This window comes from Lepidochelys olivacea (genome assembly GCF_965140295.1).
Source record: "Lepidochelys olivacea isolate rLepOli2 genome assembly, chromosome: 11".
Taxonomy (NCBI): domain Eukaryota; kingdom Metazoa; phylum Chordata; order Testudines; family Cheloniidae; genus Lepidochelys; species Lepidochelys olivacea.
The window spans coordinates 1887381-1901473 of NC_140421.1; the positions used below are offsets into that span (position 1 = coordinate 1887381).

At 60.4% G+C, this 14093-nt stretch overlaps 1 protein-coding gene across 1 annotated transcript; it reads left to right on the forward strand.

Moving 5' to 3' along the window:
- The first annotated feature begins 599 nt into the window (after positions 1-599).
- Positions 600-12272, forward strand: FEV (FEV transcription factor, ETS family member). The gene is made up of 3 exons (XM_084644040.1): positions 600-668; positions 1053-1127; positions 11725-12272. The coding sequence occupies exons 1-3, from the start codon at positions 617-619 to the stop codon at positions 12234-12236; spliced, it is 639 nt and encodes a 212-aa protein (XP_084500166.1). The 5' UTR covers positions 600-616; the 3' UTR covers positions 12237-12272.
- The last annotated feature ends 1821 nt before the right edge of the window (positions 12273-14093 follow it).

Consider the following 14093-nt stretch of genomic DNA (forward strand, 5'->3'; position numbering starts at 1 on the left):
GAGTGAGTGTGACAGGGCAGAGTGAGTGTGACAGGCGGGGTGAGTGTGACAGGGCGGGGTGAGTGTGACAGGGCAGAGTGAGTGTGACAGGCGGGGTGAGTGTCACAGGGCGGGGGCAGCCCCGGCCGGGGGGCGGCCGGGCGTGTGCGGGGCGCGGGGGCGGTCGGGCCGTGGGGGGGGGCCCGGGAGCGGGGGGAGGCGGCGGGGCCCGGGCCCCCCCCCCACCCCCCGGCTCGCAGCTGGCCCGCGGGCGGCTGTTTGCCCAGAGTTAAGGAGGCGGAAGACGCCGGCGGCGCCCGCGCCCGGCTCCATGGAAACGCGCCGCCCGCCCGGCGCGGGGGCCCGGGGGCGCGGCCGATGCGGGCCCGATAGGGGGGGCGGGGGCCGGAGCGGGATCGCGGCTGTAATTACAGCGCGCGCTGCAGCGGAAATTGCTGCGGCCGGGCCCCGCGCCCCTCGCAAGTTGCCTGGAAACTGCCCCCCCTCCCCCCCCGCGCCCCGGTCCCGCTGCCAGCTTCCCCCCGCCGGCGGCGCCCGGAGCGAGCGCGACAATCGCGGCGATCAGCGGGGCCGGAATAATAAACCATGCAGCCCGCGGGCCGCCCCCAGAGCTGCCATGAGCCGCGGCGCCGCCGCTCCGCCGCTGCTGCTCAACATGTACCTGCCAGGTACCGGCCCGAGGGCACGGCGAGGGGCTCCCAGGGCTCCCCGCCCGCTCCTTGCCTCGCCCCCGGCTCCCCGCGCCGGCAGCCTTGGCCCTTCCTCGTCTGCCGCCCCCTGCGTTCTCCCTTCCTCTCCCCGGCCCGGGCGGCGGGGGCTTTTTGTCCCTATTTAAAGCGCCCCGGGCTCGCTCGGAAATCGGATTTCCTTTTTCCTGGACGCGTTTCCTGGCTTCATAGCCCCGGCGGGGGGGATGCGGCCAGCGGCGCGCAGGGGGCTGGGGACCGGGCAGCGCTTTAAAAGCCGCCCAGCGGGCGCTGGGGAGAGGCAAAGAGACTCCGGAGCGGGTTGGGACTTGGCCCCGTGCGAACGCGTCTCTGTCTCCGCTCCAGATCCAGTCGGGGAGACTCTGTTCAAGGAGGGGAAGAGCCCGGCGTGGGGCTCGCTCAGCCCTGGCGTGCAGAAAGGTAAGGGCGGCGCCTGTCCTTCCCGCCGGGCCGCTCCGCGCGGACCGCTCCGGGAGTCAACCCCGAGCTTTTACACGGCGCTTCGCAGCGCAGCCTCCGCCTGCCGGGCCGCTGGGACGCGGCGCGTGGTTCGACTCCGGCGGAGGCTTAGGGACCTTGCCGGGGCCAGAACAGGGGTATTCGCCCCCCGCCCCGGCACTGAGGCCAGGCTGGAAATACGAGGGAGACACAAGAGCGACCCAGCCCTTCGGGGGAAGGGGGGCAGCAGGCAGGGGGATCCCCTCTCCCGCGCGCGGTGAAATTGCCCGGCTGGGATGGACGCTTTTCAACCCCCGGAATTTAGCTCCGCCGCATCCGAGCGCCGCGTTGGGGGACGGGACCCAGCGATTCGGGCTCCCCATCAGCTGGGAGACCCGGGCTTTGTTTTCGGGGGCGCGGGGCGGTGGTAATTCGTCTTTCCCCCCGAAACCAACGTTTTCCTTCCGACCCAGCGCCCAGCTTCTGCCAAACCCCGACGGATTATTGGAAACAACGAAGGGAAACTTCCCCCCCTCCCTGCACCCCCAAATCCCACCGCCTCAGCTGTGGGGAGGGTAGACCAAGGGGCTGGCCCCACTGGAATCCGAATTGGCCGCGAACTCTCTGCGCTTAACGTGGAGTCTGACCCTGGCGCGGAAACCTGCCCTCGGGGTTTCCAGAGGAGAATTTTGATTTGATCGTTTGCAAATTCGATGCGGGATAAACTTTCGATGGGGGGATTTGGGGAGAGGCTGGAGGCCACATGCGCAGCAGCTTGTGCCAGGCGGGCCCGATTGACCCGTTAGCTCGAGTCCCAGTGATCGCCGCGCTGCGGTTTGTTAATAAATACAATCGCAGGAATCCGGCAGAACGAGCCGCCCAATGTAACAAACACCGCGAAATGTTCGGCTCAAGAGGTAGATTTAAAACAAAACCGAGCCCTAAGAAAACCCCCCAAACCCGCCCACCTATAAATCTGCCCCTCGGACAGACTCTCGTCTGTCTCGCTCCCGTTAAAACACTGTCCCTTGTAAACGGGAGCCCTGGCCATCCATCTGCTCCGGATCCGGCCATTCACGCCCAGCTCTCGACTGTTTCCAGCCTGTGCATTCACCGGGGATTAAATTCTGGTTTGTGGGTCCTTGGATCCGAACGTCAAGCGGAACTCGAGGGGAAAAGGGGGTGTCAAATAAGAAGACGCAGAGTTCAAGAAACGAAATGATCAAATAGCAAACCTGTCCCGGTCTCTATCCCCGACACCGCGTTACCCGGCACGGATCCATTCCTGTGTGCGGGGGACGGGACAGTCTCTGCGCCTCTGAAATGGTCTCAAAACGGTTTAACCTCGTTTCCTTGGACCTATTGGGTATTTTTAATACACCGCAGCCAGCAAAGATCAATATAAACGGGGTGTGGACAGAACAACCCAAACCCGACAACCCCGGAGTAACAACCCCCCGGATGAGCCCGGCTATTCTGTCCCGATTAATACCCGGTTGTCTGGGTTTGTTTCCTTCAGCCCCAGTGTCCGAACAGCGATTCGTGGCACGCAATGAAATCGGGCGCTATTGAAGCGTAGGGACCGATCAGGGTGCGGCAGTGCGGGGTTTGAGAACAGAGGCCGTAGCGCCCGGAGAGACCGTGCTGGGGCGCGGGGGTCGGGGCGGCAGCAGGCTGGATGCCAGGGGCAGCCGGCTCTCGAGTTGGGCGGGGGATTTGCCCAGGACTCTGGGGGCTGGCACCTAACCTGGGTGTGTCGGGCACAGAGGAGACACTCTCCGCTACTGTGCCCAGCAAACGCCCCATGAAAACACCGGCCTGACCCTCACCAGCGCTTTCTGCCGGCCAGGTTCCCTGTTACCCCCGTTCCCTCCCCCCGTCTACGGGCCCAGCCAGGCACCCGCCGAGAATTATGAACCCAGCTGTTCCTGTGAGGAACCCACTGGCCAGGCAGCTCCCAGCCGCCAGTCCCCGGGGCAGGTTTGAAAGGTCTCCCGGCCCCTGCACAATGATCTGGGGGAAGAGCTCAGGGACGCCCTTTCCAGGGAGCTGCAGTGGCCAGGGTGGGGCTGTCTGCATCTCGCACACCCCCCGTGCCTCGCTTTCCCCGTGACTGAGCGGGGCTGGTGTGAACGGGAGCTGCCTTGGGCGAGCGCCTTCCAGGAGGAGCGCTCGTCTGACTGCACAGCGGGGGCTGCCGCGCCCGTCTGAACGCAGCCCGGAGCCGCAGCCTCCCCCGCCCGCGGCTTTGGGGTGCGGTTCCCCGAGAACGCAGTACCGCTGCCCCCTGCATTCCCTCAGCCCGGATCTGCAGCACCAGGCGGGCAGAGCCAGAGCCTCGTTCATGCAAACCGAGCTCCGGGGAGAGCGGGAGAGGACCGAGGGCAAGCGGCGGAAGAGCCGGGTTATGGAAGGGGTGGGGGAGGCCCGGCGGCTGCTGGCAGGAGCTGCAGGCTGGGAGGCGACGTGCCAGGAGCGCAGGGGCTGGAGGCGGAGGGGACCTTTCAGCCTGGCCGGCTCTGTGGGGCGGCTCAGCCCCTCATACCCGGGAGGAAGGCGTGCTCCCAGGGGTGCGCGGGCAGCCGGATTGAACCGATCTGCTAGGGAGCGAGAGGGGACGCACTGGAACTGGCTTCCGTGAGGACAGGACCAGGGGGACGTGACAGACACATACAGACTCAGGACTGGGCTAGACCGGGAAGTTCTTTTCACCCTGTCTCATGACACCAGGACAACGGGCCATTCACTGAAAGGGGGCAAATTCAAAGCAGAGCCCAGGAAAGCTGTTCACACAACGCGCACTTAGCCCGTGGAACTCCCTGCCACAGGATATCCGTGCAGCGGAAGCCTTAGCAGGATTGTTTGTAAGGGGGATTCATAGGAGAGCAGGACTCTCCAGAGCGGTTACAGTAAATATTACAAAAAATAACCGGGGTATCCTGTGGGTGACAGGACACTGGGCTGGTGGACCCCAGGTCTGATCCACTCTGGCCATGCCTGTGCCGTGTCACCCCCTCTTCCCAATGTTACGGTTTAAGAGGAGCCAGCCCTCTAGCTGACCCTGTCATTCTAGTATCAGGTGTGCCATTCCCAGCGGAGTGCGTGGCTGCATGCCCAGAACCATCGCACCCTGGAGCCGCCTCTCTCTAGACCTGGGGCACAGCGGGGGGGGGGGGGGGTTACATTCCCAGGCAGCGCCCCCCGTGCTAACCCCAGACAGGCAGACACCAGGGAGCACCGACGAGGCTCCTGGGCCTTTCGACAATCTGAACGCTCAGAGCAAGCCCCACCCATGCTCTGAAAACACGGGCTGGCATGGTTTGCTCTGCCCCAGGCCCCAAGTGCTGCCAACATGGCTGGGCAGCTTGCACCACATCCTGCTCTGGGCAGCGCCTTACCAGGGAGCTATTGACAAACTCAGAGCAGCATCACAGGACCTGGCTTGGGCTTGACTAAGGGGTCGCTGTCTGCAAGTAGTTGAGGGGTGCAAACCCTGAGGATGGGGGGGGGGGTTATTTAGGACACTGGGGGTTGAACTGGGAGTTATGGGATGAAATTGAGAAAGGGAAAACATCATCCGCACTCTTATTAGTGGTACCCTGACTCTTAGGAAACCAGTGGGGGAAAGCAGAGGACAATCCCAACCAGTCACAGAAATTCCTGCTGCTTCAAAAGGGCTGATTCTCAAAGCTGAGGAAAAAATTAGTGAAATTGACCAGTAGGAAAATTTTAGAGAGAAGAACATCTGTGAAAATTGGTAGCTCTTTAAGAAGAGTTTACACGGTGGCCAAAAAGCCATGGTTCCACAATTGCGAAAGGACAACTTTGACTTAAAGCCCATCCTGGTTCAGTGGTGAGGTGAAGGTAGCAGTTGGAAATAAAAAAAAGCCATACCTAACAAATGGGGAAAAGAGGAAATAGGTTGCAGTCGATATAAATTAGAAGTAGTGAAGTGTAGAAAATTGATAAAGGAAGCTGAAGATATCAGGGAAAAAATCCATGGCTGGCAGGAAATTAAGAAGGAGTTTTTAAAGTATATTATGAACAAAAGAAATACTAGTAATGGTACAGGCTCGTTGCTAGATAGAGATGGTGAAATTGTTAATGATGCAGAAAAGGTAGAAGTGTTCAATAAATATTTATGTTCTATATTTGGAAAGAAGCAGGCTGATGTACTTGTATCACATGAGGAAGATTAAGTACTTTCTAGTCCATTAGTAACTCAGGAGGATGTTAAACAACATCTACTAGGGCTAAATAATTTTAAATCAGAAGGACCAGATAACTTGCAGGTAGCAAGAGTCTTAAAAGAATTGGCTAAGGAGATTTATGGCCCACTCATCTTAATTTTTAATAAATTTTGGAATATAAGGGAAATACCAGAAGACAGAAAGTTGTGCCAATATTTGAAAAGGGCAAGTGGGATGACCCAGGTAACCATAGGTTAGTTAGTCTGACATCAGTACCGGGCAGAATAATGGAAAAACTCCCACAGGGTTCAGCTGATAAAGGAATAAAGGACAGGAATATAATGAATGAGGCCAACAAAGGTCTTGTCAAACAAACCTGATTTCAGACTTTGCTGAGATAGCAAGTTTGCCTCTCAGAGGTAACTGCATACCTGGACCACACGCAGACTTTGGTAAGGCGCTTGCCCTATGTGATATCGCGGGAACACATGTTACATGCACCAGGAACTGGCTGATGTCCATGGGGAACCACCAGGGGATGTGGGGTCTCTAGCGAGATCAGCACCAGGCCTGACGCTGTTCAGCGTCTGCTTTGGAACACGCACTATGGAGGTCCCGAGGTGAAATTCACTGGCCTGCGCCACACAGGTGGTCAGACGAGAAGATCTAATAGCGGGTCCCTTCTGGCCTTAAACGCAGTCAGAGATCAGGGGCTCATGTGCTAGGCGCTGCACGGACAAGGAAGAGAGAGGGCAGGCAGCTCACAATCTGGCCAATTTTTGCCTCTCCAGACGCCTGAGGTTCCCTTAACAGGATTTAAATTCGTACCACAAATAACCCTTGCACACAGCTGTAGCACTGAGCATAACCCACAGCAGGTGAACCCGGCGTATTTAACCCTGCTGCCTTTTATTGTCCCTGGTGGGTACTCCACCCCTGCTCTGCCCTGAGGCCCCGGTCCCACTCTGCCCCTTCTCCCAAGGCCCCTCGCTGCTCTCTGCCCTCCCACAAGCGCCTCCTGCCAGCCACCAAACAGCTGTGGCTGGTGGGTTCTGAGGACCCCCTGTTTTGTTCTGTGGGTGCTTGAGCCCGGAACACCCACAGAGTCGGCGCCTCTGCCCTCAACCCCCCCACCCCCTCCAACAGTGCCACCCCTATTCCAATGCTTGTGAACGAGACAGGCCAGCAGGACGGGGCAGCATTAGGATGCTTGGAGTTTGGCACCTAAGCAATCTCCGCTCACCACGCCCAGCTCTGGACAAGCCCCCCGGCAAGCAGAGGGAGCTGGCTGGGAGCCGGGCCCTGGGAAGGTGTGAGGGCTCCCTCGCTTGGGATTGTTTCACGTGGGCCTGGGCAAAGCTGTACAGTGCATCCCTCCCGCCCTGGCCCCAGGAGCTGGCCTGGAGGGTCTGATAGGACGTTTTCCATCCCTAACAACCATGTGCTCCAGCCCATCCCCTGCCCCCTGCTGCAGCTGGTCCTTGGGTGTTGCTGGAGTGCCATCAGGCCGCATGCCCCCGCAGGGTGGGAGTCAGGCCCCGTGGGATCGTATTGCCCAGGGAGGTGCATTTTGGGGGGGTTGGGAGAGGGTTACCACTTCCTCTGACTGTGTCCCATGTTAGCCACCGAATGGGATGGGAGGCCGGGCCGGCCGCCTGCTCCAGCCTCATGCCAACACCTGATCCAGCAAGAACTCATGGACCAAGTTCCTCCCTGATGTAATAGCCTTGGCTTCAGTGCAGATGTCCCCAGGGGTCAATATGGCCCCATGAGTCCATGCAGCGTGGCCTGGGGCTTGCTGGTCTGCTGAGCTCTGTGCCCCGGAGGGACCCTCTGCATGGAGGCCGCCCCCTTCCTGTGAGGAGGGGGATGGGGACCAGTGACACAGAATCAGAGAAGGCACCCGGAGAGGTCATCTAGCGGCGCTGCGGCAGGACCAAGTAAACCTAGTCCAGCCCTGACAGGTGGCACCTTCTCTGCACCCCAAATCCCACAGAGCCCCCTCTGCAGGGCCCAGGGATCTCTGCTGGTGGGACGGCTGCATATTGTCCCACCAACTTCAGTAAACTGGGGGGGACCCCTCCATGCTGGGGTGTGCAGGGGTTCTGGGTGCAGCGGTGAGCAGGCTCCAATGAGGGGTCAGTGTGTGGGACTGGGGGGGATCCGTGGGGCTGGGAGGCTGAACTGCACTGGCCTTTCTGCCCCCCACCCCACTCCCACTCCGGCTCCTGGCTCCTGCCCGCCAAGGGAAGGGGATTCCTTCCTCAGCAATTGCCTTGGCTTGTGGCTGCTGAAGGCACGTGCCTGTGCCCAGCTGTCTGCTTTGGGTCTGCGTGAGCCAGCGCTCTGCCGTGGGGCTGAAGCATGGTGGCTAGCGGGCGGGCGGGCTGGTGGCAGGATAGGGGACAGGGACCTGTCTCAGGGGGCTGGCGGGTTATTTCGGAGCTGGGTCACTCGCTCCTCAGCTGGCTCTGCTTGCTAGCCATGGAGGGTTGACTATCAGGGTGCCTGCCCAAGGAGCTGAGTGCAAAGCTCTCCAGGCAGCCGGGGGCCTCTCCCGTCGAACCCAGCGCGCCCGGCCTGCAGGTGTTGCCAGTAACGGGAGACTGACACAACCGGCTCCCGAGACGCGGAGCCATTGGCAGTTCCCTGAGGAGACGCTTTCAAACCCAGCTCCCACACCGAGACACGCGTATGCACTGGGCGGCCACCCAGCTGGGTGCCCTAGACATCATATGCACCCCCCCACACGCACACATCCATCTCGCACACATCCGTCACACACACATCACTTGCACACACACACGTCACATGCACACACCCCTCGCACACATCCATCACACACACACAACTCATGCATGCAGACACACACACCCCTTTCACACATCCATCTTGCACACATCCATCACACACACATCATATGCACACACACACACCTCTCGCACACATCCATCACACACATCACATGCACACACATCTCTCTCTCACACACACACATCACATGCACACAACCATCAGACACCAACAGAAGTCACATGCACACAGACACATCCAACACAGACACATCCATCTTTCACACACACACAGATCATCTCACACACACATCCATAACATACACAAACACACACATCCCAGGCACACATACATACCATCACACACTACAATCACTCACATCCGTCTCTCTCACAAAACATCACGTGCATATGAACACATCCATCACACAGACACACACATCCATCTCTCTGTCTCTCTCTCTCTCACACACGCACACACACTCATGCCCAGTCCTCAGACCCTTTATCACTTTTGCTCAGTCCCAGCTCAGAGAAGATCCCCGTTGAATTCCACTGGAGTTTAGCTTCTGTCTGTCTGTTGCCGCCTGGCAGTGCCTGACCCCTCCCGAGTGTTTTGGGTAGAAATAACAATCACTGTCTCTCTCTCTCTCTCGTCCTTCCCCGCCTGCAGGAGGAAAGACGTGATTAGCTTACAGGTAGTTTGGTTTCTGGGGACGTGGGGGGTGGCTGTGTGGCGGGGGGTATGCTAGTTGTCTCTGTGTGAAGAGCTGACTGAGGGGAAACTAAGTCACAGAGAGGAGATAGGCATTCACTTTGAAGCCTGGGGTCTCTTCTGTCTTGCGGCGGGGAGTTCCACCGTCTAGGCCAGAGTTTCCCAAGCAGTGGCTCGCTGAAGGCTCCAGATGGGTCGCGGGCCCAGTGCAGAGGGGAAGCCCTGGGGGGAGTGGGGATGTCGGAGAGTGAACCCCCCTGCACTCACCCCAAAGTGGCAGCTGCTGTCGTCCAGGGCTGGGCCCGGCTCCTCTCAGGTTTACACCAGGTTGCAAAGCCTGGAGCGGGGAGCTGGGCCTAGCCCCGGGACAGAGCCACCGCTGCGGGGTGAGCGAGGGGCACACTCGCTCTCCAGCCCCCCAGTGCCTGCCCTTGGCGCTGGGCCAGCATTCGGGGGGGGTGCTGGGGCAGAGGGCGTCGCCTTGGCACGGCGAGGAGGAGGATGCTGGCCTCCCCGCAGCTAGAACCCTGAGTGGGGGCCACAAAAAGGCGAAATGTGGTTGGAGGGTCTCCCAAGGAAAATGTGTGGGAGCCCCCGGGTGAGACCCCACTCCCGGGAGGCTCTGTCTCCTGCGATCTCCAGCATCCCGGGTCACTGGCCTGGTGGGGACTTGCTGTGGTGGGAGCCGCAGTCTCTGCGGGAGGGGTGCACACAGAAACAGGGACACCCGGGTGCCCAGTGCTCGCACGCAGCACCTCGCAGGCATGTTACACGCACACGGGCATGGTACACACACGGGCATGGGCACACACAGGTATGTTACACTCACACACGCACACGCACCTAGAGGGATGTTACAGGGGCCGTTTCGTTGATGTATGTGGCTCTGTTTCTCCTGCGGTGTTTGACCTCCTGCCCCCCCCCCAGCACCTCTTGTTGCTGAGTTATTTGCAGGCTTTGGGGGCAGGGACTGGCTTGCACTACGTGTTCGTCCAGCACTGACCGGGGGCGCAGCGCGGCCACCATAGAAATGTGAATAATATTTGTTGTCTGCAGTGTTGTCGCAGCCCCGTCGGCCCCAGGGTGTCGGAGAGACACAGCCGGGGAGGTGAGGTCTGCTATTGGACCCACTCCTGGTGGGGACAGAGACGAGCTTTCCAGCCGCACGCACAGGGCCCTCTTAGGGCTGGGAAAGGCTCTCCCAGCGTCCCAGCTAGACACAAAGGAAGAGAGTGTTTCGTGCTCATGTTGTAAGGGCCCATTCAAGGCGGAGGGGCTGGTTAACACTTCTGCAGTCATAGGACAAGCAGAGGGGGCTACGGGCTGTTGTAATAAGCCATAAATCCAGAGTCTCTGTCCAGACACGGGGTGATCGCACTGTGAAAAGTGTTCACCTGCGCGTGACAGGGTGTTTCTGTCTTTTTCATCTCTCCACTGCTACAATGATCAGCACCCGGCACAACACACCTTTCAAGATCCATGGGTCCCGCACACGCCCCCCACAGCATGTGGTGTGTCTCAGCCAGTGCCCCCCGAACTGTGATGTGGGTGAAACCAGGCAGTCCCTGCGCTCTGGAATGAACTCACACAGGAAAATGATCAAAGACAAAACCACTCTGTAACACAACCGTGATCACTCCATGTCTGAGCCCCGGTCTGTCCTGGTCCTCAAAGGGAATCTGTACAACACTTTGAAAAGACAGAGCAGGGGAGCTTCAGTTCGTAACTCTGCTCGGCCTGCTAGAGACCTTGGGTTTATGGCTCATTACAACGATCTGTCACCCAGTAGCCCCCCCCCCGCCTTTTTGACTGCACAGATCTTAACCAGCCCCTCCCCATTGAATGGTTTCAGGGGGGCAGCCGTGTTAGTCTGTATCAGCAAAAACAACAGGGAGCCCTTGTGGCACCTTAGAGACTAACAAATTATTTGGGCATAAGCTTTCGTGGGCTAAAACCCACTTCCTCAGATGCATGGAGTGGAAAATACAGTAGGAAGATGTGTGTACATAGTACATGAAAAGATGGGGGTTGCCTTACCAAGTCTAGTGAGACAATTCAATGGGCCCTTACAACATGTGCTAAGTACGTGCACTGAGCACTCCATTCCACCTGCATTAAGGGCTCCCTGGGGCTCGAACACCTCACATCCCCACCACAAGATGGTCCAACAAAAGAGATCACCTCCCCTGCCGTGTCTCTCAATAACAATATTGCTGGTTTCGCGCCACTTGGGGGCAGCCCCCTGCTGGGGATGGGCCGGACGTGTTTCTCTGGGACCTGTCCACGCAGGGCTGGCTGCTCCCCAGCCCAGGGCACTGGCCCCGCTCCCAGTTACGGGGTGCAGTGACTTGGGGCAGGCAAGGCGGGTCACCTCCCTCCCCAGGACTCCCCGGAGTGCAGCACCAGGGAGCAGCGGCTCTGGGGCTTTTCGGGCACATGGGCGATCACCGTCGAAGCCCGTGCCCGTAACTCCTGGGCTGGGCACGGCCGGGGCGTCCCCACCAACGCGCTGCTCTCGGGGCAGCTCTCCAGGCGTTCGGGGGGCGGGGGGAGACGTGTCCAGCGCCAGCCCCCGCCCCCCGCTGCGCTGTGGACATGGATGATCAGTGTGGTGCCGGGGGGCTCCCGCTCAGGGCCCCATGTGTCCATGGCGCATCTACAGCGCCTGACCTAGGGGCCCAACCCTGAGAGCCTGGCTCAGGGCAATTGCCAGGGACGGACGCGAGCCCCGGGGGCTGGGGAGGGGCCGGCTGAAGAGCCAGGGCCGGGCAGAGCCCCGCGGTGGCCCACGTCCGTGTGCCCCGGGGAGATGCGACAGGTTGCGGCCTCGGCCCCCCGCGCCGGGGGCAGTCATGCTAACCGCCTGCCGCTTGGCCCGGCAGGCAGCGGGCAGATCCAGCTGTGGCAGTTCCTCCTGGAGCTCCTGTCGGACCGCGCCAACCTGAGCTGCATCGCCTGGGAGGGCGCCAACGGGGAGTTCAAGCTGATCGACCCGGACGAGGTGGCCCGGCGCTGGGGCGAGCGCAAGAGCAAGCCCAACATGAACTACGACAAGCTGAGCCGGGCCCTGCGTTATTACTACGACAAGAGCATCATGACCAAGGTGCACGGCAAGCGCTACGCCTACAAGTTCGACTTCCAGGGCCTGGCCCAGGTCTGCCAGCCCCCCGCCCCCGACCACACCCTCTACAAGCTCCAGGGCAATCTGGCGCCCCTGCCCTTCTCGGGCATCTCCAAACTCAACCTCATGGCCTCGGGGGTGACGCCCGCCAGCTTCTCCTACTGGCCGGGGTCCGCCCCCACCCTCTACCCCGGCCACGGCCTGCAGCCCCCCGCCCCCTTCAGCGCCATGGCTGCCTCCCACCTCAACACCATGAATAACCACTACCATTAGAGCCCGCCGGGGCGTGCCGGGGGGGGGTGGGGGGCGGTGTGCACGATGGGGGTGGGTTTGCCTTTGGGTCCCACTCCGAGGGACCCCCTCTTTGCTCCGTGGCCCTTTCGGGGGAGAGGGGGCTTTTCTGAGTAGGTGGCTGGACCCCGTAAGGGATGGGCCCTCCTGACCTCACCCTCATGCCCTCTGAGTCAGGAAAGCAATTAGGCCAAGCCAGGGCCCCACTCGCAATGCCAGCCATGCCCGGAGGGTGAGGTTCTCACAGGGCAGCATCTGGGGTGGGGGGGGTGGGGAAGGGGCAGCTTGCGGACGGGGTCACTGGGCTGCGGGTCACCGGAGGCCCCAGACCCAGCATCTCTCTAGCCCAGCCGCTCTGTCTGCTGTGGGCTGCCTGGAGAGTCTTGCTCAAACGCCAACCCTCACCTCTCAGTGCATGAGTCAGGCCCTGGGCTCAGGAGGAAATCCCCCCTCTTGCCCACGGGAGAAGATTAGTGCCTGTCAGAGGAGTCTTGCCTGCCTCTGAAGCAGCTGGTTTGGGGCACCGTCAGAGGCGGGAGACCAGGCTAGATGGGCCCCTGGTCTCATTTAGGGCAGTGTGAAAATAGGGGGGAGATACTGAGGTAGATGGGCCCATTATTCTGACCCAGGGCAGTGGGGTAGGGGAGAGGGAGGGATACCAGGCTAGATGGGCCTAGGGTGACCAGACAGCAAATGTGAAAAATCGGGAAAGGGGGCAGGGGGTAATAGGAGCCTATATAAGAAAAAGACCCCAAAATCGGGACTGGTCACTCTAGATGGGTCCATTGCTCTGATCCAGGGCAGCAGGGCTGGGGTGGGGGGGCAGGATACCAGGCTAGGTGGGTCTGTTTGTCTGAAAGTCCTTGGGTTGGGTCCAGTCCCTGGTTTTGCTGCGGCAAACTGGCAGCAGTTGAGCCCCCAGCGGGAGGCGACGGGCTCACACAGAGGCTGCTCGGGGCAGACAGGCATGGTGGGGTTGGAAGGGACCGGGAGGACGTGGGGAGTTGGGTCCGTCTGTCGGATAATGAGAGGAGAGCATCTGGAATGACCTGGGCTGTGCTGGAGGCTGGTGGTTTGGGTCTAGGGCTCAGTGGGCCCTGCTGGGATTTCAGTAGCCCCCTTGTCTCTGGCACTTGGCTGCATGTGGCATGGCTTCACTGCTCTCCCCCAGACACAGTCGCATCTAGTAGCCCCTCCTGCGGCTTTGGCTGGTGGTATGAATGGCTCGCTCTGAGCCCTGCTGGGCTGGGGGGCTCCCTGCTGCACATGCGGGTGGGGGCGGGCTCCGATCAGTAGCAGGGTTGGGAAGCCCTGGGATTCAGGGTGGCAGCTCGGGCTTCCTCCCTGCAGTTATGAGAGCACTGGCCACGTGGCAGGATCCTAGCGCAGCGAGGAGGACGATGAAACAGCCGAAGGGCAGACCGGCCCCTCCACTGAATTACACGGGGCCCAGTAAACGTGTGTGGGGGCAGGATGTGGGGTGCATGAGTGGTGCTGGCACGTTCAATAAACTGGAGAGTTACTTTAACGCCGAGGCTCGGTCTGTGAATGCATCAGTGCAGCGGCTGGAGTGACTCCTGTTGCCCCGGTGGTGTTTGCTTTGGAGGCTGCCGGTGACGTCTGCAAGTGTGGGGAGAAGAAACGGACCCATGGAGGTGCCACTAGGAGCCAACACCACAATCCCACGGTACTGGACTCTGGAAAGGCGGGTCCAGCCCCACCCCCATGCCTGGCCCCCAGAGCTGGGTTCCTAGTTTAAAATGGGGAATGAAGTCAGGACAGAGTGGAAAGTTGGACACTCTGGAGCAGAGTCTACTCCTGGGGGAATTCTGCGCCAAA